The sequence below is a fragment of the Rhynchophorus ferrugineus genome, unplaced genomic scaffold (genome assembly GCF_030347505.1).
Source record: "Rhynchophorus ferrugineus isolate W39M unplaced genomic scaffold, kcgeb_rfMv2 rfM2, whole genome shotgun sequence".
Taxonomy (NCBI): domain Eukaryota; kingdom Metazoa; phylum Arthropoda; class Insecta; order Coleoptera; family Curculionidae; genus Rhynchophorus; species Rhynchophorus ferrugineus.
This window is the reverse complement of record NW_027472581.1, coordinates 44,101,990-44,128,884: the sequence shown is the minus strand read 5'-3', so window position 1 is coordinate 44,128,884 and position 26,895 is coordinate 44,101,990. Positions and strand designations below refer to the sequence as shown.

At 33.0% G+C, this 26,895-nt stretch overlaps 1 protein-coding gene across 9 annotated transcripts in view; it reads right to left on the bottom strand.

Moving 5' to 3' along the window:
* Window positions 1-1,611: 1,611 nt before the first annotated feature.
* The window catches only part of Rbp6 (RNA-binding protein 6), a 752,769-nt gene continuing 727,485 nt past the window's right edge, over window positions 1,612-26,895 (bottom strand). For 2 of the 9 annotated variants that reach the window (XM_076395626.1, XM_076395619.1), the window contains 2 exons: window positions 21,458-21,717; window positions 4,773-7,312 (listed from right to left, as the gene is read on the bottom strand). In XM_076395626.1, coding sequence (XP_076251741.1) covers window positions 7,271-7,312; window positions 21,458-21,717 — 302 coding nt within the window. In that variant the 3' untranslated portion in view covers window positions 4,773-7,270. Of the gene's footprint in view, window positions 7,313-20,635; window positions 20,703-21,445; window positions 21,718-26,895 lie in introns of all 9 variants that reach the window. The other 7 variants (XM_076395622.1, XM_076395618.1, XM_076395625.1 and 4 more) reach the window with 6 other exon arrangements.

Here is a 26,895-nt window from a genome sequence, read left to right as displayed (position 1 = left end):
AGCATACCAATCCTTGATGGTTGATTGCCTGGGGCAGTGTCCGAAACTCGGCATCAAGCCAAGTTTTGCTTCAACTGTGTTTTTTCCTTTCAAAAAGCAATGTTTTATCAACATGCGAAATTATTTCTACTCATTTTCTTCATAATAACAAAAGTCGCTTCAGCCGGCTTGGTGGCACAGTGGTAAAGGCGATGGGACGGTCCTCCTACTGTTGCGATAGACACGGGTTCGAATCCTGCTGGGGCATGGTCGTAAATTTCTGTTTGTGATTGTTTAATATTTGTGAATGTTCTAGGCTAGGATGTAAAATCCGGCAATGAAAATTTTCCCAGTCACGCCAGTAGCCAGGCTGGGTAAGGCCGGATGTCTTCAAAAGTTGGTCACTCGCCAGTCGGTAGGCTTAATACTGAGGACCGCGGTTCGGAGCCCACGTTAAACTTTAGGCCCAGTCCAGATAAAGCCATAGTTAGTAAAAGAAGACGAAGTGTATAAACTGGTTATTTTTAAATAATATAATTATAGTTCATAGATTGCCTTATTACCTTATTATTAAAGTATTTTATCTTACTTACCTATTTACCATATGTTGTTCCACTGAACTTCATCACTAGCTTTATGTATACTGCCTTTTGATGTTGAATAATACGCTCGATTCAAGGTATATTAAATTTTTAGTTTCGCGAGATTTGTTTTTCAATAAATTAAATAAAATGCTTTTTTTATTTATGAGCATTGTTATTTTTAAAATAATTTTTAATTAATAAAATTAAGTACCATGATTAATAAATTCGTCCATTATTTATATATTTTTAATATCTTACTGAATATTTTTAGGGATAGGGTAATAAAAAAAAGGAATAAAGGATTGGTAAATAAATAAAACATCATTTATATTTTGAACAATGTCCATATTATATTTTAAATCCCACATACACACGGCACGTTGTGAACCTCATGTCATAATTATAATAATAATAATATGTATGTACATTGTAGAACGCACTGTTATTAGATATACATGAAGGCCCTTAAAGGGGCATTAAAGTAGCCTTAAAGTCGACCTCATTCCAGTCCACTTGGCCAGAACAACAATTTTTTCTTATTTTACAAACTCCTAGCTGTACAGTCGGGTCTATTAGCAATTTTTTTTTTGTCAAAATTACCATTCGCATTCGTATTATAGTGTAAAATTCATGATCATTAAAATTACTTACAATAACTTGTTTAGTATTATATAATTCTTAATTTTAAAAGTTAAAAGCGTCCACAGAAGGAATATGGTTATTGCTCATTTGATATTGCATATACAAGCCTTTACTGGCTATACAATGAAATATTTTTAAACATTGATACCGTACTTACACCATCTATTGACACGTAACTAAAACTATTTGTTATACGTGCAAATCCAATGTTCCTTTTGCTATATTCTTGGTGTTTATTTAGACTTGGATATCGACTATAAGAAATAGTTTCAGATGCTGGTTGTTTCACAAAGGCGTTCATTTCAATGTGGTGTAAGTATGGAGGAATGGATCGGGGGTTTGCAAAACACAGGGACACAGGGGAGGGTGGTAATACACAAGGTGGTACCACCAAACCACAATATATTTTATCAGCTACTTTTATTATAATTATAATAATTATTATAAATTAGAGTATATATGTATATCAATTATATCATAATATCAATATATACAACTTGTATACATTCAATAAAATAACCGTTTCAATATAAAGAAATCAACATATAAAAAATTAACATAACAACGCCATCTGGCGTTTTAATAGGAAGATAGGACGTTACGTTCATTTTTTTCTTTTTAATCTAACTAAACTTCGTAACGTCCCGTAATAATACTTTTCAGGATTCTCAATTCTCGTCGATCGATATGGGCTTCATTCATAAGATCAATCTTAACGTCATACAAATTGACTGCTTAATGGACATGAGTATTACGATACGTTACGCCGTAATACTCGTATTTACGCAAACACAACGACAAAACAAGGAAAAACAATATCGATAATCTGATCAAAATTTCTTGTACTTTTTCATTATTTTTTTATGCTACATGCTAAATCGGAAACTCATCGATCGAGTCGAATCCAGTTCCTGTTACACTTCGAGAAATCAAATATTTAAAAAAAAAATGGACAGCACAAATTTTCAGTGTATAGTATAAGGCCCACGATATAGTTTTTAATCAATCAAATGAAAAACTCACAAACAGTTAATTTAATATTGTCGAGATATTTTTTTTGCAAAATAATAACTCTTTATGTATTACATACCTTATTAACTAGCCTCTAAAAGGACTATTTTTTCCCTTTTGTTGAAAAGTCCGTCAACTTGTTAAATATTTCACGGTTTGTTCGCATTAAATGTAGTACACGGATTAATGATGGTTTCGTATTTAATAAGCTGACGTTTTTTTCCCGAAATTAAAAATAAAAAACAAAAGAATCACATCAAAAGCTCATAGAATTCAGTTATTTAAAAAGTAATAAAGGACTTTTAAGTACGTTTTATACATATTTGTTTTTTTTTTGAATATAATCTAAACATTTATATTTTGCTAATAATTTTCTTATCTAAATTGACATTAAACTCTTAACGAACGCGTAGAATATTTTTAAACAAGAACTTTTATTAGTAATTAGGTTTTATTTGAATACGGGATATTTCGATTACAATGGATACCTGATGCTGAGTTTTAACATGGAGTTGTTTCTATAATAAATCAAGCGAAAATGAAAAATAGTTGCTATTCTGGGTTAAAGTTATTTGTTAGAACTTGGTTATTTAAAAAGAAAAAAAAATATTTTTGTCGTATCGATTATATTTCGAATATTCCGTATATTTTGAAAAATATGTCGATACCGTCCCTTTTACAAAGAGATTGAGTTGCTCCTTTATGGGTTGTTAAAAAAGGATACGTGAGGGTGGGTTTAATTTCACAGATATAAAACTTATCTCCGACATATTCTCCAAAATTTATACGTTTCCTTCCACAAATATCCAAGCGTTATTGAGTAATTTTTGAGGTGATTCTTCCTGCTATCTGCCGAATTGTCCGCGTTTATTTAGCTGATATGTTGTTATTTTACGTCTTTTAGGCGCTTTGCATATAGCTTGTGTATTGCCCTTTACACGGACCTACTTTACGCAGTTTATGGCCACATTAGGGAGTTACGGTCCTGCTCGGCGAACAACGTTGTCTTTTAGTTCGTTTTACCGGCCCGGTGAGTTTATTATTACCGTTTCTGATGATAAAACCGCGGGTGCTCCCTATCAGTAGTCGGATGGTTTTGCGTTTGCTCTCTAGCGATAGTAAGCTTCGGCTCTTGAATCGGTCCGTTTTCATCATACCGGTTTTAGTCTCAATTAAATTTTAGGCCACAAAATAACGTTTCTAACTAATTGATACACACAAAAAAAAAGGAAACGGAAAAGTCATTGAGATCATTGGGATTATTTTTCGCTACGTAAAAGAATCTTCAACTATTCAACTATTTAGTTGACAGTCATTTGCATATAAAAAAAAAGAAAGAGGTAATTTAAACATAAACAATATTCGTATTTTTGTGTTGAATAGTAACTAACAATACTTAAAGAAAAACTGGCCAAATATTATATGCAAATTACTGTTGAAATGACTGAAGAACTTACACAAATGGAAATTGATGGAGATGAAAACTAATCGGACCGACTCTCTACAATTATGTCTTTTGTTTACTAAAACTTACTCCTACCACTTAATGCAAATATAACACAGATTCAAGGATATCAAAATATATAAAACTGAACCGTATATACTTCTTTTTTAACTATCTACGTATTGCTCTGCATTGACATAATATTATTAAAGAAAGTGTCCCCCACCGAACTCCCTCGTAGTTTTAAAATTATTGTGAGAAGAATCGAGTAGGCTGGTTTTAACGAAGCCGTGTTTCATTCATAGATAGGAGACTTAATTCAGCGGAGGTCAATTATGGGGAAACTAAATAGAGAATCTGCATTGACAATAGTATTGACATTTTATATACCTTTGGTCATTTTTCACCGTAGTTATTAACTAACGGCTACATATCGTCATTTTTTTAACCTAGCTACTGTTCGATCACCGACAGCCAAATATAATGACTAAATAGATCAATTTTAATCACATCGTTCTTTAAAAAAATAACCCGCCTAAGAATGCACTGCAACCAATGCTCTAATCGAAATACAAATGACGAAGAAGAGAACGTATGACAGCTAGAGAGACTGGGTGACATCGGGTGAGAGTTGGAAAAAGGTGATGTAAATTTGGCTACAGCGCATAATTCTATAATCTAATGACCTCAAGACCTATAATACTGCAAGATAGTAATTAAAGGAATGAAGATAATTAATTTTAAATACGATTCATTGCATTTTTTTCTAATTTTATATGATTCTAACCGATTTTTACTTAGCGATCACTAAGGTCATCTGATTCCTACATTTTGCCTCACACGTGTCTGTATTAACATCGGCCACTAAACATCTAAAATAACCTCGTTAATTGACATGTATACATATTTATTTTCTTTTTGATAAAAAAATAACGTCGGAATATATTTTAAATCCTGCGCATATAAATTTCTTCTAACTAATAGGCTAAAATTATACGATAATCTTTTAAACGTCATTATTTTTGTTCATCGGTTTTGTTTTTTTCTTAGCTGACTGCCTCAAAAGTTTTCGAGTCATAAAGGCAACAAAGAAATGATAAGTTCTGTTTTAGTTTCGGTTCAAGTTGTTTTGCGGTTTCTCTTTGATGATAATCGGTATTCGCTGTTTGATTTAATCTAAAGTCACGATTGTTACGCCAAAAATTAAGAGGTGAATTTGTTGCCTTTCAAACAACTTAATGAGGTATTGATTAATATGATGCATTTCACAGAAACGCAAACTTCTATCAACTACAATATTTTTTTGCTCTGATAACTACAAGATCGTTGTTATGTTACTAAAGTCTTTTGCATTCAGTAGCTACAATCGCGGTAACTAAAACTATGTAAGAATGCTAAAATTTGTTATTTCTTGTTTTTGGCAACGTTATTTTTTATCCTACCTAGCTTAAATTAGAAGTGTTAGAGCTTTGGTTTTGTACGAAACTTGATTAGGTACTTTGGTACGACAAAAGTAAACCATTTTGCTTCATTTTATTCTATCGGTAACAATACAAAAACCACCATATGTTTCGCCGAAAACGAACATAAAAATGTTTTTGAAGAAATTCAATTCAATGCTTCATTCGTCCTGCAAAACTAACGCCGTTATACTTACATTTCGTAGAGTGATCCTCAATACTACTATACGCTCTCGCTTGGAAATGCAAAAGAATCGTTAGTAACATTATAAAATATACAGGGTGGTAAAAATAATAGGTCTTTCGCCTTGGATAGGAAAGATCGGTAATATTTAATTCTTAAAAGTATATTATATGCCTTAACTACTTTAATCCCGCCACCTTATTAGTAAATACTTTATAAATGATTAAATGATAATTGAAAAATCTGTTATTTTTTGTTCACCTTGTATATAATTCGGCCTAATGTAACATTATTATATCGTGGTGGTTTGTACTTAGGACTTTTACACAATCATTATTTCATTCAGTCGGAATTTTTTTTCTATATGATAATTATCCATATAACAAGCCATGACTGGCAAAACATAAAACTTAAAACGAAATTAATAGAATAACACACCTTATAACCGTATGGAAAAATTACGATTTCGGACGGTGGATATCAACTTTTTGTTGTTGATGTTTTTATTCAATCCCGCTGGATACTCCCGATGGAGTACGGACATCCGATCGAGATCCATCATCCAAATTGTTTATATAGAATATTCACATAATAACAAGAAACATTAATATATTATATTTGTTTAAATAGATCCCGTCTCGTCTAAACATTACCGACGGATCTACCTTTCAATGTTTATATGTTTAAGGGGGAATACGAATAGGTTTGAAAATCTAAAAGCTACGAAAAAATTCGGGGAGCGACCAAGCGAAATCGGCGAAAAGCTTCGAATGTTTACTCGTTAAAATTGTATTCTACTCTTATACCGTAGTAAATCGTAATTCTACTTGAAGCGCTAAGAAACGTTCTTTCTCTGGATAAAGCGTGTGAACAATCTGTGAATTTATCTTGTGCATTTTCAAACAGTTATGAAATTACGTGGTAGATATAACGTCGCTTCTCCGTGTTGTTGTTTTTTTTGAGTTGAGATTCTTTCTTATGCATTAAACTATCTAACTGATTTTTGTTCTGAATTTAGCGAGACGCAATTAATTTAATTTATACTTTAACGACGATATATCTAAACCCCGAGATTTCATGTGAGCATCCGTTGGACTCTCCCCAAACCTATAACAAATATATACATATTTCTTAAAATTAAATAATGTATAATGTTCTGTAACTGTATTAAAGAACATGTTACAAAAAGAATAAAAACAATAAAACACTATGATTCAAATAAAACAACTACTTACAATAAGAGACAAATCCACGACCGGGGTCCTGTAACAGCTTGTTTTTTTTTCTTTTCGAATACTATTATGCGGATGTTTGATAAAAGTGTGGTAAAAATCGGAACTTGTTATAAGCGATAACGTTGGTTGTGGATTTTCTCTATCTCTCTCTATCTCTCGTTCTATAGAGAAAAGGAAACAACAAAGAGAACTTAATAAAAGAATACCAAGGCGTCTCGACTCAGTTTTTACAATAAACGAGATGAGCGCCATTTTGGTCCTTAATTATAATAATATGTGAGGATAATGTATCCTATAAAGATACCCTGTAATATATCATATGCAATTTATTGAAACGTAATGTGTTAACCAATAGTGCTTGTGTTTGGTGGAGGGGGCTTAAGACTGCTTCTCGACGACCATCACCGAAACGACTGTGTCTCAGGTGTGTGAATATTTGAGTGGACTTTTTTGTTTGTTTAGAGTAACACGTGTTGGAACTGATTGCCGATTTATAGACGAGGTTTCGGTAATTGTCGTGCGGTAGAAAGAAAATCGCAAACACCAAACATATACAACAACAAGTGTTAACCGCTCAGCGGGTGCTAAATAGTAATATATTATTAATATACATAATATAGAGGTGAATGTACAAGTGCAGATTTGGTTGTGATAACGTAATCACAGCTGCAGCTGCCGATGAGGACCAAATCAGAGGTCGGATAAACTTGGGATAGTCCGACGGAAGCAGCTCAGTGGTAACCATTGGTAAAAGCTGCTGGAATCAGGGGACCCTGCAACAAAATAAAGATTATGAGTATAACATTAGATAAAAAAGTTTCTATGATATGATGATTCGTATACTATGATGCAATAAAGATGAATGGAAATTTAATTTCAGATATAAAATATTGTTAAAATTATTAATTAATTATTCAGATATAGTTGTACGTGTACTGACACAAGCATAAGGTGAAAAGTCGTCAACCTGATATAAACATGGCGTTTAACTTAGTGTAAATGTACGCAGTCTGAATGAAAACCTTATAACTTTGTGTGGCAAGTTTCAATTTGTTCCTTCAAATAATTTGTTTAGAAGACCTTTTGTGGCAGACGTCTTATGTGTTTCGTTAAAATGGATAAACTTGAATATCGCACGGTTATAAAATTCTTCATTTCGGATGGATTACCCCTTAAGGAAATTCATCCTTGCCAACCATGGTCGCAGGTTCCTTGAAGATGGCCTAGATGACAACCAAAAGCCGCAGCCAGACTGGAAACCGGGAGCGAAACATCTTGTAAAAAACATTAGAGATGCAAAGCTTTGACCAAGATGATAAGCAAATGCAATACAATTGCCTTTCGCTGAAAACTTTGAATTAAAAAGGACCTGGTCGATTTTGTCGGGCTATATGTTATTAGGGATAAAATATGCATCGATTATTATACGTCAGAAATGGCACAGCAATTGAAGAAGTGGGTGGAAACTAGCAAAGAAAGCCAACTCGATAGGATTTGCTGGAAAAGTCATGGTCGGCCTGCTGTGGGTTATAAAATGAATCTTGAATTAAACTGTTTACCACGAAAGAGTCAGAAGAATTACAGGCGTATATTATTCCAACCTTTTTGACCAGCTTGATGCCAAAATTTGCGAGAAGTGTAATTTAAAAAAGAAGAAAATTATTTGTCATAGGCATAATTGTAGTGCGTTGATGATGGAGAAACTGTAGGATTTGAGATAATATTTGTTCAATTTTGAAGAAATTTATTTCTACGAAGCATTTCGTGTCCAATGAAGAAGTTGACAGTTTTAGTAACATTTTCACGGCCTCCCAGACTGTCACTCCCAGGAAGCACTGCTGATGTTGAAAAAATACTGGACCAAGTATGTTGAACTTAAGGGAGATTATGTAAAAAACTAAAAATAATTTTTAAAAAGAAAATCGCGTATTCGTATTCGTTGATAGGTCAAGAACTATACATTTTAACTTTAATGTACACTTTATAATGTTACTTAGCAATCAATTAAATATACATTTGTCATAAATCACTTTATTCTTACAACATCTTATCTTCATATATAAAAAATATTTATCAGTGTTACTCAGTGTTATAGAAAGCATGGGTTTTGACGGAAGCATATAACTAAGATCTTAAGATTGCTATTAATAACTAACGACATATTGCCACTTTAGAGTTTGGTACCATAATTGATAAGGTCAATGAATAAAATATGTATTCGCCTAATCCAAGAGAGTCATTGTATATTATGTGTAATAATACATGAAGCCTGGAATCCTTATTATAGGAATTAAGTCGAAATTAACATTAACAATTAAGAGAGTTCAGTTCCAACCTTCGTAGGGTGAAGACGTATTTTCAATACGGTCCAAGCTATAAAAAGATACCTTTCTTTAAAAAAACCCAGTATTTTATTACGGTTATTTAACTGAGTGTTAAAAACGCATAACAGACGCGGCTACCCGTCTCTCAGTGGACCTAAAGTGTAGTGAATACGTGTTTACGTGACCAGACAAAAGGACTGCATCTCATTTTTATTAGTGTTTAAAATTATTTCATCTTATTTTACAACAGTCCTTTTGAAATTCATTTATAGTATTTATAGTAAAAAACTAGTGCTAAAATAACGTAAGTGAAAAATGAAGTGCGTGAAATAAACAATGTATTTATTTTATTTTTTTATCCTCTGGAAGTAAATTAAATAAAATATTAAAAATTAAAAATGGCAAACCATAGCGATTCAACCAAATCACCTGCACACTTTGATATAAGATTAGAACAAACAGCAATAACGCAAACTCCACCATCAGAATGGACTACAGTCATTAACAAAAAACGATTGAGAAGTCCAGAAGAAGAAATCGCGAGGAAACAAACAAGAATCAGTGACTATTGGTTGCAGAAACCGATAGAGACAAAAAACAGTTTTAGCAACCTGTCGGAAGAAATTGAAGAGAACATACAACCAAGCCCTGAAAAAGTTGTTCCCAAACCACCACCAATAACAGTCTATAAGGTAGGAATAATAAAAAACATCCATGACTTATTGAAAACCATTACTACGAACTACACAATTAAAACAGTGAGCTATGAAACAATTAAAATCCAATTGTTCGAAGCGGATCACTTTAAAGTTCTTATAAAAGAATTAGATGAAAGAAACACCCAATACCATACATTCAGGCCAAAATCCGAGAGAACATTTAAATTCGTATTAAAAGGATTACATCACGGGACGGACTTTAACACCATCAAGGTAGCACTAACTGAAAAAGGCCACGAGGTCGTAAATATTCACAATATACGACATCACACGACAAAAAAACCTCTGCCTATGTTTTATATAGACATAAAACCTAATGGAAATAATAAGGCGGTGTACGAAATCACCAAATTGGAAAATAATATTATTAAATGCGAACCACCACATATAAAGAGAATTATACCACAATGCACAAGGTGTCAAGCGCACGGGCACACAAAGACTTACTGTCGCAAATCATATAGATGCGTAAAATGTGCAGGAGAACATAAGACAGGAGATTGTACTCGTAAAGTTCGCGATGAAAAAGTGAAATGTGTTAACTGTAATGGAAATCATCCAGCGAACTACAAGGGTTGCGCAGTTCACAAGCAACTACAGCAGAAACTGTATCCTGCCTTAAGGGAAAAAAGGCATCAACAAAAACAATCCACTACTACCAATCTACCACTACCCACCAGAACAAGTCAACCAGACATAACTTATGCCCAAATAGTTGAAAATGGTTCAGCACAAAAACGAGAGACAATATCTCAACCTACTGAAACTAGCAACATCTCAAGATTAGAAAATATGATGGCCAAACTAATGGATCAAATGAGTACGATGCTTGGTCTACTCACAACCGTCGTAAGCAAACTTGCCTAATGCCTGAAACCAATAGCTACAAAATCGCCGTCTGGAATGCCAATGGGCTCCAACAACACGCCAGGGAACTAAAAATGTTCGTAAATGAACAAAATATTGACATTATGATGGTTTCCGAAACACACTTTACGGACAAGAATTATCTGAAAGTTCCTAAATATAAGCTTTATCATACAAATCACCCTGATGATAAAGCACATGGAGGTACAGCCATAATAATTCGAGATGATATAAGGCATTTCGAAAAAGAAAAATTCCGCAAAGACTACCTGCAAGCCACCAGTATAACCATAGAGGAAGCCCATGGACCATTAACAATTTCTGCGATTTATTGCCCACCCAAACATAACAACAAGGCAGAACAATTTCAAGAATTCTTCAGTACGCTAGGTAATAGATTTATAGCAGGAGGAGATTATAATGCAAAACATTTAATGTGGGGTTCAAGAATAATAACCTCAAAAGGTAGAGAACTGCTCAAAGCCATAAGGAAAGATAACTTACAACATATCTCTACTGGTGAACCAACATATTGGCCTTCAGACAGAAATAAAAAACCAGATACAATAGATTTCTGTATTACAAAAAATATTGATCCAAAAAAGTGTCAGGCAGAATCATGCTTCGACCTGTCTTCTGATCATTCACCAATAATAGTAACAATTTCTTCAAAAATTACCATCAAAGATAGACCCCCTTCTCTGTGCAATAATATAACTAACTGGCCCTCATTTAGAGAAAACTTAGACCAAAATATCTCTCTAAATTTACCGTTACAAACTGAAATGGATATAGAAATAGCAGCAATAAATCTTACAAAAAATATACAGGAGGCAGCATATTCCGCGACTCCCAACAGTGAAACATTTCCAAGAAAAAATACACATATATCATGTACAATACAGAAAAAGATAGCAGAAAAAAGAAAGTTACGACGAAATTGGCAACAGCAAAGGACTGAAGAGAATAAAAGAAAATTTAATAGGGCCATAAAAGAGCTGAGAGATCTAATCCAAATCGAACAGAACCAAGGCATTCAAGAATACCTAGAAAACTTGACATCAACTGAGGCTACAGACTATTCGTTGTGGAAAGCAACAAAAAAGCTTAGGAGATCCCAGCAGCATAACCCACCTATTAAAACAAGCGAAAATAATTGGGCGAGAAGCAATAAAGAGAAGGCCGACATTTTCTCAAAACACCTAAAAAATGTTTTTAAACCTTTCCAGTCTCAGCTACATAAAGATGACGAAAATAAAATTACTAGCTTTCTAGATTCGCCATTTCAAATGGATTTACCGCATGAGAAATTAACGGTCAAAAAAGTTAAACATACAATAATGAGAGAGATTAATATTAAAAAAGCTCCTGGTTATGACTTAATTACTGGCAAAATTTTAAAAGAACTATCAGAAAAGGCTATAAAACTATTAACATATATATTCAATGCTATGCTACGAATTAATTACTTCCCTAGTATCTGGAAAGTAGCTAAAATATTAATGATCCTTAAACCAGGAAAAATACCAGAAGATGTGACCTCCTATCGACCTATAAGTTTATTACCAATAATCTCGAAAGTTTTCGAGAAATTATACATAAAAAAACTAAACTATATAATAGAAAAAAGAAAAATTATTCCAGAACATCAGTTTGGCTTTCGCAATAAGCATGAGACTATAGAACAAGTGCATAGACTTGTAAACCAAATAAACGCTGACCTAAATGCCAAAAGATATTGTTCGGCTGCTTTCCTAGACATATCTCAGGCTTTTGACAAAGTATGGCATACGGGCTTGCAGGTTAAACTAAAGAAACTTCTCCCTCATCCGGACTATCAGCTACTAAAATCGTATCTCACTGACAGACATTTTATTGTAAATCAAGGCGATGAACATACCGAATTAAATCCCATATATTCAGGAGTTCCGCAAGGTAGTGTACTGGGTCCAGTACTGTATCTTCTGTATACGTCTGATCTGCCCACCACAAAAATAACTACTGTGGCAACATATGCAGACGATACAGCAATCTTAGCATCCCATGATGATCCAATCACAGCATCAATAAACCTACAAACCCACCTGAAGCAAATACAATTATGGTTGAAGACATGGCACATTAAACCCAATGAAACAAAATCCACGCATATAACGTTTACCCTGCGTAGAAGAACATGTCCACCAGTAAATATCAATCATCGTCAACTCCCCCAAGCAGAGCATGTTAAATATCTTGGTATGCATTTAGATCGACGCCTAACCTGGAAGAAGCACATACTGTCTAAATGGAAACAATTGGGACTAAAATTATATCAAATGTATTGGCTCATCGGGCGCAAATCCAAGTTATCATTAGATAACAAGGTATTGCTGTATGAGTCCAACTATGGGGTACCGCTAGCAAATCTAATATATCCATCAATCAACGGTTCCAAAATAAGGTGTTGCGTGCCATTGTTGATGCTCCGTACTATATTTCAAATAAAGTGATACAACGCGATATTCCTCTAGAACCTATAACGAGTGTAATCCAACGTGTTTGTGTGAAGTACTTCGAAAGAGTATCAGTGCATCCCAATGTACTCGCTAATCAGCTAAATATGCGACGTGATAGTGAAGTGCGTAGACTAAAATGTTTGACACCACCTAATCTGATTACTGGACATATGTAGATTTTAGAATAAGCATTAGAATAAGACTAATTAATTAAGATAATATTTTATACAGAAGATTGCTTAATGAAGTGATTTTCTACGTGCCATGTATATATAATATAGACATAAGAAATACTTATTGCCAATAGGGCAGATTGTGGACTCACGAAGAGTAATAAAAAAAAAAAAAAACAATTAAGAGTTCACACTGTTTAAAAACAAAATATCAGAATATTATTTGGGGATACATATGAAGTTAATCATCGACTAAAAGACAAAAAAAAACAATATACCGAATCATGGTATTGGGAGAAAATAATCGCATATTTTCATATTGGAAATGATTGCTTGAACAAAATTGCTGTATCCAAATCCGCAGTACAATATCTAAAACAGTTAACACACTTTTAAACAAAGGTATTCAAAAGTAAAATAAAAATAATAACAATGGAGGAATGACTAGGAGAGAATAATAGATGTCGTTTTAAAAATTTTATATAAACTTCTTATATTCGTATATATATATATATATATAAATATATATATATATATATATATATATATATATATGTATATATATATATATATATATATATATATATATATATATATATATGTGTGTGTGTGTATATATATATATATATATATATATATATATATATAAATATATATAAATATATATATATACATGGATATATATATACATATCTTTACATACATGGATGATAGTGGGAATATAATTTTTGCTTCAAATAACTCCATAAGAAAAGGAATTTGACTAGGAAATTTGCTGCAAGAATTTTCTTTATTTTTAAAGTGAAAAGCTGCGCTTTACTTTTTTAACATTAAGCTTTACGACAAATAATTCTAAGTTGTGTACTTTGATTAGCAACATTTATTGGCTAAACTGTGAAGTACCAATTTTTTGATATTTTTCTATATAAAATGACAGATTTAAGGTAACAGTAGTAGAGGAATTCTTAAAATGGGATTTTCGGCGTTCAATATTTTTGTTGTTTAATTTGAAGAAATCTGTTGCCGAAGCCCATAAGCACTTTTAGGAAATTACAGTGGTACTGTTCCGTTTAATCCTAATTTTTGGTTTTGATTTCAAATATTAAAATGTGGTGATTTTGACGTCAATGTCAGGGAATATCCTGGAGCAGCCGAAAAGTTTGACAACAAAGAATTGCAAGACTTATAGGACAACCAACTAGGTCAAACCCTCAAGGCGTTTTCTCGTCGTTTTGGAGTAGACAAATCAACTGTTTCTTAGACTTTTAAATGAAATGACATTTTCAAGAAAAAGAGGAAGAAATGACTATCGCAGGAATGGAATGAAAATACAATTTCCAGTCGGTTTAACATCACGGTTCTATTGATTGCTTAAAGAACTATCTTCTCTGGCATATTGTGACTGAAGATATAAAGTGGATCTCACTCTGATGTACAACTATCTCAAGAGTGATAAGTTAGTCCAGGAGAACCATTCGCAACAATATCAAAGCGGAATATTCATGACTATAAATTCTTGCACATATGGATAAGGATCAGAAAGGTATAGTATGTTATGAGATGCTAAAACCAAATCACATATTTGTGGCAGATGTCTGCCGTCGTCATTTGAACAAATTGAACCATGTTTTCGTAAAAAGAATTAGCATTAGTAAGTAACACTGAGTAATCATCTTGCAAGACAAAGCTTAGTTGCATGTTGGAAGAGTTATAAAGGATACACACTTCTAATGCGCAGCTTATTGACCAGATAGAGTGCCTTAGCACTTATTGAGATGTATATTTGAAAAATTGGAATAGTTTCCAGTAATTAGCTAGTTTCTAGCTTTCACTAAGTTGAAATTTGTTTATTGAATTAATAGCTGAATAAGTTGGATAATGCCAAATATAAAAGAAGGTGTATGATAGTTTAGGTTTCAAACTATTTAAGACCGGCATAAGAGGGAGTAGAAAATATATTCCCAATTAGTTTTTATCGTTGTTTCGTTTTAATACAGAATATAAAGGCACCAAACCTTCTTTTGTGAATTAGAGTAAATTCCGTAGCTTTCAATTGCTTTGGTTGGGAAAAATAATTTAACAACAACGAAAAACAAGCCGTTTTGTTCTAAGATCGAATATTTAAACAAAACATTTTCCGTTGACAGTCGCCTTCTATTACATCGTGAGTTAATTCAATTAAATGGCAGCTTTTTTGCGATCGACCCGAATTCCTTTCGTCCTCCTTCAGAAACATTCGCCTCTCTTGCCGCCCATGCCGTTACAGTAAAGATTTTACTGGCCCTAAAGAAAAGTGATCACAATGTAAAATTAAGCAAACTTCGACGAACAAAAACTTTAGAACCATCGTCGGTCGTTGCTCAACTTTTTTTCTCCTCGGTCGAGGATCCCTTTCTGCGCCCATTAAACTGTTGTAAAAAGGGCATAAATTTAATATCTGCTCAGAAAAGGCGGTCATAAACACACATTAGGGCTGATCTACATAATCGTTAAACGGAACTAATTAACCAATAATCGAGCTTTATCGCCAGCTTGTACTGATCGCTGTTGTACATTGTTACCCGTTAACGTTGTTAAGGACGACCTTTGCAGAACCGATCGTCTTGTACAGTCATTGATTTCCAGTGGCGTATACAAATATCAACCGGTGATGGTTTTGCTAGGTATTATTATACGAGTCTATTGTAATTCTGCTTGTTTAATATAACACCAGGATTAGGACGTGTTAATCTAATAAATTCATTAATTTTTGTGAACGTCGTATCACCTACAATTATCTCGAAAATTTTCTCCGACAATAACAATAACCACTTCGTTGATTGTTGGTGAACTTCTTCGCGTGCTCACCGGCAGGCGTTATATTAGGTCTGATGACTGATGATGTAGCTGTCAGATCCAATGCCATTTTGAACATTTTTATTAAATCGTTGTTCTGACGAATTACCGCATCCGGATTGCCCATAAAATAAAATTTTAAGAATTGACGATCAGCATTAGTAATACATGTGTCCTATTATCTGCAATTGTTTAATGATTTGTTATATATTTTCTGATGGTGGGACAAATTTGAATATTTTAATTTTCAACCGACACAACATCTATCAATATTGACAAAAAATTGGCAACTGTAATTAATTTGTTAGCACCATAATCTATTTCCAGATGGTAGTAGAATGTTATTCCTGGATCACAGGAGCTCTGCGTCTCTAGAATCGAACAATTTCATTGTATCGTGCTCGCTGTTGTTATATTCCCTTCATTTCTCGTCAATCTAGATCGCAATTGATAATTTTCTATCTCAATTAATCCACTGACTTCGACGACCTAAGTCAGCAAGTAAGGAGAACAAAGGAAGTTGGCGTTGCCGATGACGACTCAGACGAAGGAGAATATATGTGGTCTGAATCAGAAAATCAATCGCTTGACGCTGAATTCAATCGTATAGGACATTAATTTTTTTAAATTTCCTTTTTATTGGTCATTTCAGTTATATCCTCCATTTAGTTCTGTTATCTGTGGATGTTATGCTTATTATGCCAATTCTCTCAGAATTTCTAAGATATCTTTAACAGTAGCTGTATATTTGTAGTTTGCGCAGGTTATTCACACCCTTTTATGACTCAACAATATATTAGGCCATTTAAATAAACTTTAAAACGACTTATTAGGTATTAAAATTGACTTGGACAACCTAAGTCAAAAAGCAAGGAAAACACAGGAAGCAGGCTCTGTCGATGACGACTCAGATGTCAGGCATCAATTCAATCGTACAGGACTTTCATTTTTTAACTTTCCTTTTTATTGACCATTTAGTTATGTTATCTATGGATGTTATGCTTATTATGCCAGTTCTTCCGAGTCAGAGTTTCCGAGATATCTTTAACAGTAGCTGTATAATTGTAGTTTACGCGGGTTATTCACACTCTTTTGCAACGCAACAATATATTAAGCCATTTAGATAAACTTTAAAACGACTTATTTGGTATGAAAAATTGGGTGTGGAATTTATATAGAACAAATTAAAACGCATTTAAGATAGTCGAAAAAATCACGCAGGCTTTCGTTCTTATCAAAAATTGGGAGTGCAATCTCCAAGATCCTGATAAAATATAGCGTATTTAACCCGACGACCCAATAATCAAATATCGAGAATTACATTGACCTTCAAAAACTTGTGAACGTGAATCTCTGAGAATGTACAGGCTTACAATAATTTGAGTGATGGGCATCAGGGATGAAATGTAATATAATCATCAAATCGGCAGAGCCTTAGTTCTAACCATGTACAGATAATTAGGAATAGTATTAAGCACATATTATTCTTACTATATAAAAAGCAGTTGAATAGAAGCATAGTAAGTGCGTAAGAAAGTGCTCGTCACCGGTGCTTACAAGTAAGTGTGTGTTCAAAACGAAACCAAACAATGCAATCAGTTTCATAGTAGCGGTAGATTTTCGTCCGTTCAGAGTGGTAGGTTTTCATCTTTACATAAATTACATATGAACAAATAAATTAAACCGTTCACAATACTGATATTCACCATTTTTGTACCATTTATATCTTTAACATTATCAGTTTAGTATAATTAAGTTAAGTTCTAATATATTTTTATTTAATTTTAGTAATTTTTTAAAAATAAAAGTGACTGTCAAAAAACCTTTTATGAATGTATAAGATATGTAATATATAAACGATATCGTAATATTTGTAAAATTTTGTACAACTCTGCGTAATGTCTTCTGTTAGCATTATCGTTTATAGAACACTGTCGCGAAATACGAAATATATTAAAATCGAGAATAGAGCTAGATATTATATCTATAGGACTGTTATAAGCCTAAAGAATTGAACAAGAAAAAGAACACAATATTTTGATAAACAATACCAGTCAGTTACCTTATCAATTTAATAATATTTATTTATAAATTACCCTATTACCATTTATTTATTTTATATTTTTCAATTTTAGCATTTAAGCTGCCTTAATTTTTTAATAACTTCTTAGGAACTTTTAATTTAATTATTTATTAAATATCTTGTATCTAAATAATTTATTATTTATATGTATGTATAATTAATTTTGGTAATAAGGTAAATGAAATAAGTGTAAAATAATTACGATATTACGAAAATAATCACAGGGTTCAGTATGTGTCATTTCGTCGAAGCGTGAATAAAACATTTTTTCATTACCTTGCAAACGTATGAATTTGAGTAAAATTGATGAGTAAATCGAATTTACCGGAAATTTTATCTTTTTAATTCAATTTGAAGGAAAAGGCGGCTGAAGGTCATCGAATACGGCGTTAGTTTATGACAACCATACTCTCTAGTGTCGATATTTTAAAAGTGGTGATTTTGTTGGAGTGACCATCCGCAATATTATCTAAACCTTGCTACATCTGATTGCAAGTTGTTTCGACGTATGAATCGTGACCTATGAACAGCGCTTCGGTCCTTACGATACCAAAAAGTGGGTCGATTGGTGGATAATCTCAAAGATACAGCGTTTTTTCGAGATGGAATCCATAAATTGTTTGAAAGATGGGACAAAGTTTCACAATAAAGCTTCAAATTTAAAAAAATCCTCAGAGTATAACTTAACCAAATTAGTATATTAATAGCTCCTGCTCTGTGTTTGACAATTTAAAGGGAAATTTATTTTTACCTAAAGTAATACTCAAGAGTGATTTACGCTTTCGGTGTGCTAAAATGTGATTATTACACAATTATTACTTTTATAAGATAAAAATGCCTTTATTATTGAAGTGGTGGGTTGTTAGGCTTTTGATAGTTTATGCGAAACAAATAAAAATAGTTAAAAAATATTGTCGAGAATGTTTTGTTCATAAACTGATACTTAACACATTACAGTTGCGCCAAACTAATTAACCAAGAATGGAACTTCATCGTCAGCTTGTACCGCTGGCTGTTCAACATTGTTACCCGTTAACGTGATTAAATGAGATGTTTGCGTCTTATATTATTATAAACCGAGAATTAGATAATATAAAAAGACTGAATATATAGTTTAGTGTATTATGTCCCTTTAATAGGTAACACAATCACATATCGAAATAATAAATATCTCAATATAGGAAATTAAGTTGTATGTCTTCATGGTTTAGTTATCAACTTAACTGTGATCAGCATATTAGATCAACAACAGGCAGATTTCATAGTTCACTGTATTATCAACTTCAGAACTCAAGAAACACGATCACTGCCAACCAATAAAAATTTTAATAACAATGCAATAAAGTTGGAATTTAAAGCCTTGCCTTTATATCAAGCTAGGATATTCTTAATATTAAATAATCTTTATAAATATAGGCGTTTGAAGAAATTGATGTCAAAATTACTTAGGTGCACCCATAGTAGAAGATTAGACACTGGGATAAGAGGACAAGAAAACACTAATTGGCAAGAGCTATCCTGATAGAGCAAGTAAAATTTATCGAGCTCTTCAAATCAGTAATATAAGAGAGAAAAGTATCATTCACCAAAGTAATATGTCGAATTGCTAAACTTTTAGTTTTTTTAAGTTGGTGTGCGTGAAATAATCAAAATATTATAATCAAGATTAAAATTAGTCAGGTTCGAAGCTTATTTATATTATGAAACTTATTATTCTTTTATAAGCTTCAATCAACCCATTCTACAGGACTTAATGATCAGCTTGACAGAAATAAAAAAAAGAATATATATATAGATAAATATATAAAATACATAGATTAGAAATATTGAAAAAAATTGAAATCCGGTAAATAGGTGGAAGGATATTTGTGTGATAACTCCTGTTATTTGCTGTTTTATATTTTAAATGAAACTAGAAAAAAAATTTGAATATACATAATAATTTACTAAATAATATATATGTTGAAGATTGTGCATATAATAAAAATCCACTGTACATGAGGTAGGTTTTATTTGCTTTTGAACTCTTGAAACATCTCCTTAGTTGATGACGTAGCGTATGGTATTATGTATGCCTTACATTCTATTTTATTTCAGAGTAGGTACGTTTTTATATATATCAGGCTTCAAAAAATGGGGAAGCAGTAATATATAATTATAAAAGAATCTAATTCAATCAATTTTAATAGTGATTTTTATATCCGAAAAGGTATGATGGCTAATCTCTTAATAGTTTTAGAATCTGATAATATTATGACAATGTCATTCTCTCCTTATTGCATCCAGTATCATGTCAAAGGTTATGTCTCAGAGTGTGTTGATAGAAAACTACATATATAAAAAAACATATATTGAAATACGCGGCTTTAGGTAAAAACAACAAAGTTTCTAAGATTAGATAAATGATTTATTAATTATAACCGACCAAATTCCTTGGTTTAAAAGAGTAGCGCCCGAGAAAATATGGATCGTATAAACTCCTGAAGAAAAATATAATGATCAAAATCCGAGAGTCGGCAGTATCTACAGCAGCGTATGAGGAGGAACTTTGAGACTAAAAAGACGAAGGAGAGATGACGTTATTCAGACTTACTTACTTAGATATTCCGTAGGGTCTTGACTATAAGCTCATCATGCTGACAATACTTAGATGTAGGAATAGAGCTACAAAATAACATTAAAACTGTATTAAATTTCAACATATGAGAAGGGAAGGATAAATTCTAGTTTTCATTATATAACGAACGGTAATTTGCAACAAAAGTATTTTTTATTTTAAAAATATCACTGTACAAAAATAACAAGTGCTTTTATAATAATATATAATTAGGGCATTTTTGCTTATAATATTTGCTATATAATTTTACACTATATAGTATGATATATAGATGAAAATGACGTAGAATGGATATAGGGGATAATACAACACGAGTACTGCCTTTTATATTTCAGATCTTCCAGGATTGGTTAAATTTATTACATGGTAATTAGAATATTGTTCAACTGAGAATATAGTGATGCATGCTAGTTTTGCTATTTATAACTAATATATTAATAAATAATATTATTATAATTGAAATAAAATAGTTTAATTATATATTATACAAAGTTTTAAATGTTCTGTATTTACTTTTGTATGTCGATGATACAAATAATTGACTTGATGAATGATTGTCTACCTTGATATCTTTATACACATTTCTATATCTTTATATATATATTTTTATATGGATTATAAATAAATTCATGTTTTCAATACAAATACAAAGAAACTGATTTGTATTTTTTTTAAACTGTTAAAGACTTCAATAAATGCTTCTGATCTGAAATATGGAAATATAAAAAGCAATCTCCGTGGTAATAGATAAAATATTGTTTGAATAGCAAAAAAAAATGAAAGTGCTTACTTTCAAACTCACCGGACTGTAGTTTAAAGGCGCCCGACTAACGGCGATGGCCGGAAAGCTGGACGGCTGAGGGCTGGCGGCTTGTACGTATCCCACACTATCCCCAGGTCCTGCGCCACTGCTGCTGTACATGTCGATGGCCGGTCCAGGGCTAGAGGCGGCGGGAAATGCAGCTCGGGTAGCCCCTTGAGCGGCAGCGGCAGCGGCGGCATGTGGGGAAGCCGGTGGACCAAAACCTTGAGCTGCGGCGGCAGCCTGATAGTTGTTCATGACTGTAAAATAGACGAAATACAAATTAGATAATAACAACGTTGTTTGATAATTAATATTCCAGAAAAGTTTTTATATATAAATGATATTCAATAAACATCATAAAATATACATTAAATGCTTTATACCAATATATTTTCCTAATAACGTATCTTTTCGATTTTTTAACAGTTCACTGATTTTTAGATATCATTAAAATATTAAGGTATATAGTTTTGTTGATAGGTTTATTTTTAATTAAGATTACCAAACTGAATTTTCCTATTCTTAATTATAAACATAACTTAATTTACCATATCTTAGAAGTAGAGGAAAAGTTATTTTTTGATAATTTCGGTTAGGTGCATTATGTATTTTACTAATAGTTACGATTGATTGGACGAAAATTTAGCAAAAACTCTCAAAGGACTTTCAGACAACTTAGTAGTTAATGAACCAACTCTTTCCAGGTTCTTCCAAAAGGAGGGAAAATAGATACAACGTGTTGTTGCAAAAAGCATCCTCTTGGAACTGATACTACAGATTTTGCCGACGTTATTTGACCAAATTGAATAACGTATTTAAATAAAAAGACAAACAGTAACAGCTGGAGCACCTATCTTACTTTTAAGAATTGTTGCAGCTCTAATGGGTGCAGCCGTACCGGCGTACTCATCAGATATAGCGTATTGATTATGACGTATTTCGAAATACCCAAGAAGTTTGAAAATGGATCAATTATTGGATCGCTCAACCAGCATCGTTTATTCAATACGATAACATTATGTTGCCAGAAAGATTGGAAAAATTATAGAAAAACGATAGAGAATATTTTTATCTATATATGGTGCAATATTTTTTCTCAATAAAGACATTTTTAAAATGAAAAAAATTATTAGAGTATATGCAAGAATCTAGTACATTTATAAATATTAATACGGTAATGAAACATAGCAGGCATTGAAATTAACTACCAGAAAATTAGTAATGGACTTAGCTAATGCGCATGCCCTAATTTTTCTAGAACGACAATAAAAGATCTGGACTGTTGGCAAAGTCCAGTGATTATAATTCGAGCTATAGGTATATTGCTTAACAAAGGCTTGTATCAAAATGTTAACAAGACCACTCTTCAAAAATTTATAAGTTATTTTAAGTCGGCATATTAACTGTAGTTAAATGTCTAAAAGCTCTAGGAATGGTATACAAGGAAAATTATTGTTCTGATTATTGCAATGAGGGTTCATAACACACCTCTTAAACTTGTGTAAAATGGATCCCATTTTATTATTATTACGAATATTTTGGATATTTAGTGAATGTATTTGTAGTGTTGCTTTTTAGTTGAGAGTATATTGCTTGAACGGCTTTTATGGCAACAGAATCAATTGAATTTCAAGGTCCAGAAACTTTGTCAGGGTTCTTATAAGCTTGTAGCGTTCTCATTTTCCGCCATGCCTGGTAAACAGTGAAGTTAACAAAATATAATGAATCTTATTGGAATTTGAACCAACAGATCCGAAAAGGTGCTTTGGAGAGCGTTTGGCTTGAGTTCCTGCGAAAACGCGGCCTGCAATTGGCGATAGGTGACTCTCGGCCAAAGGGAGAGTGGTTCCGTGGACGAAGGTTCCTTGAAGCGGTCAAACCCTTAGTAGAGATAAGGCTTTTTTTTGTTTCCTGGTTTGTAGTCTAAGAACACCATTTGTCCACAAGGTTTCGGGACGGATATATTTACTGGATAGGATATCTGCCGCGAGTATATTTTCGGGATAGGATGTATTTTCATGATCGGATTTTTTGTAGTAGCATATTTCATGAAGGGATGTTATATGGTTTAATGTTGCATGATATGATTTATTTCTGATAATGGAGTCTTAATGGAGACTAATTGGACTACAATTGGGAATATTCTTATTTTAGTACCATGTTAGTATTAGAGATTAGTTAGATTAGTATTAAGTATTCGTTTAGGATTGTGTATATTGTACCATATAAGTTAATCTAGATATATCTATATTTTATCTCATCGTTTCTTGTACCCTATCGTTAGTCTCCATTATTTAGTGCATCTCGTACCCCCTTCGTGGGTTGGGAAATCGGAGAGAGTCAGAAACCACGTGGCGCCCACCCAAAACGTTAAATTGGTTTATCTCACGACCTCCAGATTGTCCCGACAAAGGGGGCCTGCCTTGATTGCGTTGTATAAATATTGTAGTTGTTGAAGAAGAGTAAGCTACAAAGTTCTACCCATATCTTTATAAATAGTTCAATTTATTGTGCTTGGTGATAATATTGCTAATACGAAAGTTATTTAATCGGGTATGATTACTATTGGAAATGAATAAAATTGATCTTTAATAATATCGAATTCACGAATTCAGTACGACTAATGTATAAATGATAGTTCACCGGCGGAACAGCTGATACATAAAAGACTCCAGCGTTGATACAAACGTGGTCTTTTGTGCTAGATCGGTCCAACTTTCAAAAAACGATAGGAATCGTTATAAATGACCCAGGCGGGCCAGTCCTCTCCATGCTTTTTCATCGACCTTTATTTTTCGGACGATGAAGTATTCTTAAAGCACTTTGTTAGGTGTCATTTTCAGTAAAAACAAACTTTTCGCGCGCCATTAAATCCATTTTCAGACCTCTCGGCCATCGTAAATCATCAACGAACAAAACGGACTACGACGGGGTGCAAGGGGGATAGCGGCCGGACGAGTGAGGGGGTGTTCTTGTGGAGCGATGGACGTATTCAAATAAAAATCCCTGTCAGTCAGCCGACGAGTCCAAGCGAGGCCCCGTCCGCCGTCGCTCCAAACTAGGAAAATTGAATTTGTTGAATAAATATTTGTTCTTTTTTGTATTTCGGATGGTGTGTTTTTACTGATCTATTTCTAGTCGTCGAATTCCATCGTAGTTTTTGTTTAGCTAGTTACTTGGCTGTTGTATTTTTTTTGCCAATAAAAATCGACTTAAAAGCTTTAATTCCATAAATTCGCAATAATATTGTGTGTATTCAGATGTAGGAAATATGCAATTATTTATAACATTTTTGGAATAGACAATAAAGTTATTTCAAATTTAGTATTGAAGGAACATATTTTATGCATATTTTTTCTATATGTTATGTTTTTCGTGGTTTCGACGGGTACAAGACTAGATAGAAAGCTTATAATGTGACGTCGACATTTTCCCCCTTATTCTACAATGCTAAATGGTCCTAATAAAATACACTCATCATATGAAGTTTCCTTTGTAACACAGAAACAGCAATGTCATTAGTGATAATCACCGAAGATGTAGTTCATGAAATCCGAACTATCTCTGTTATATCTATGTTATCTAGTCTTTGCCTAACTACGTCAATGTTTTAGTCTTTATGTAGTCACTTCCTCACTCTGCCATTTGACAAAATTTAATTTGTTGAATATATAATTGTTCTTTTCAGTGTGTTCGGATGGTATGTTTTTGCTGATCTATTTCCAAATTCCAATGCGTTTTTTTTGTTTGTTCATTATCTCGCTGTCACGTTTTGTGTGTCTGTATTTTCTTTGTCAATAAAAATCCACTTAATAGTTTTAATTTCATAAATTTGCATTAATATTGCGACTTCAATAACATAACATCTTAAGTTATAGGAAATAGAAATTTATTTAGGGCATTTTAGGAATAGACAAGAAAGTCATTTTAAGTTTTTTCTTCCATTTATAACGTTTTTGCTTGTTTGGAAGGATACAAGACTAGATAGAAAACGTATTAATACGATGTCCACATTTCCTCTTGTTCCATACCTCGAAATACTCCTATTAAAATACAGAAATCCTATGAGAATTTCTTCGCAAGACAGAAACAACAAGGCCATTAGTGATGATTCTGGAAGGTGTAATTCATGAAATCCATCATTCATCATCTTTCACTGTTATATCATTGTTACCCATGTCTTTGTCAATCTACATCTATATTTTAGTCTTTACATAGTCACTTTCTCAATCTGCTATTTCAGGAAATTAATATATCAATAATTTTGGTGGTGAAAATTGAATTTGTTGAATATATATTTGTTCTTTTTGTATACGGATGGACTGATCTATATCTAGTGAACGAATTTCGTAGCGGATTTTGTTCAGCTAGTTGTCTGGTTGTTATAACAGGTGAATTGGAAGGTCCCCGGCCTGACACATAGATGACGCTGCTAGAATTAAATTCATATGTTTGTTAGTTAGACCTAACCCCCAAAAGATGCGTGTATAAATTTGACAGCTATCGGACCATTAGTTTGTGGATTATAGCATTTTGAGTGAAGCAACTTTTGTCATTGTGAAAAAATTGGATAAAAAGGAATTTTGCGTGTTGATAAAATATTGTTTTTTGAAGGGAAGAAATACGGTTGAAGCAAAAACTTGGCCTGAGCCCGAATTTCCGGACACTGCCCCAGGAAAGTCAACTATCAAGGATTGGTACGCTAAGTTTAGACGTGGTAAAATGACCAACGAAGACGGTGAACGCAGTGGACGCCCAAAAGAGGTTGTTACCGACGAAAACATTTAAAAAACCACAAAATGATTTTGAATGACCCTAAGTTGAAATTGAATGAAATAGCAGAAACTCTAAAGATATCAACTGAACGTATACATCATATCATTCACGAATATTTGGGTATGAGAAAGCTCTGTGCAAAGTGGGTGCCGCGCGAACTCACTTTTGACGAAAAAATAACCACGAGTTGATGATTAGGAGCAGTGTTTGAAGATGATCAAGCGTAATAAAGTTTTTGCGTCGATATGTGATAAAGGATGAAAAATGGCTCCATCATTTCAGTCTGAGGTCCAATCGATAGTCATCCGAGTGGACTGCATACGATGAACCCGCTGAAAAACGTGGGAAAAAGCAACAGTCGGCTGGCAAGATTATAGCGTCTGTATTTTGGGATGCGTATGGAATAATTTTTATTCAAGAATAAGAAAGTTCTGCTTCACCAAGACAATGCACCGTTTCACAAGTCAATGAAAACGATGGCAAAAATCCATGAATTGGGCTTCGAATTGGTTCCTCATCCACCGTATTCTCCAGATCTGGCACCCAGCGACTATATCCTGTTCTCAAATCTCAAAAGAATTCTCGGTGAGAAGAAATTTTCATCTAATGAAGAGGTGATCGCAGAAACTGAGGCCTATTTTGAAGCAAAGGACATATCG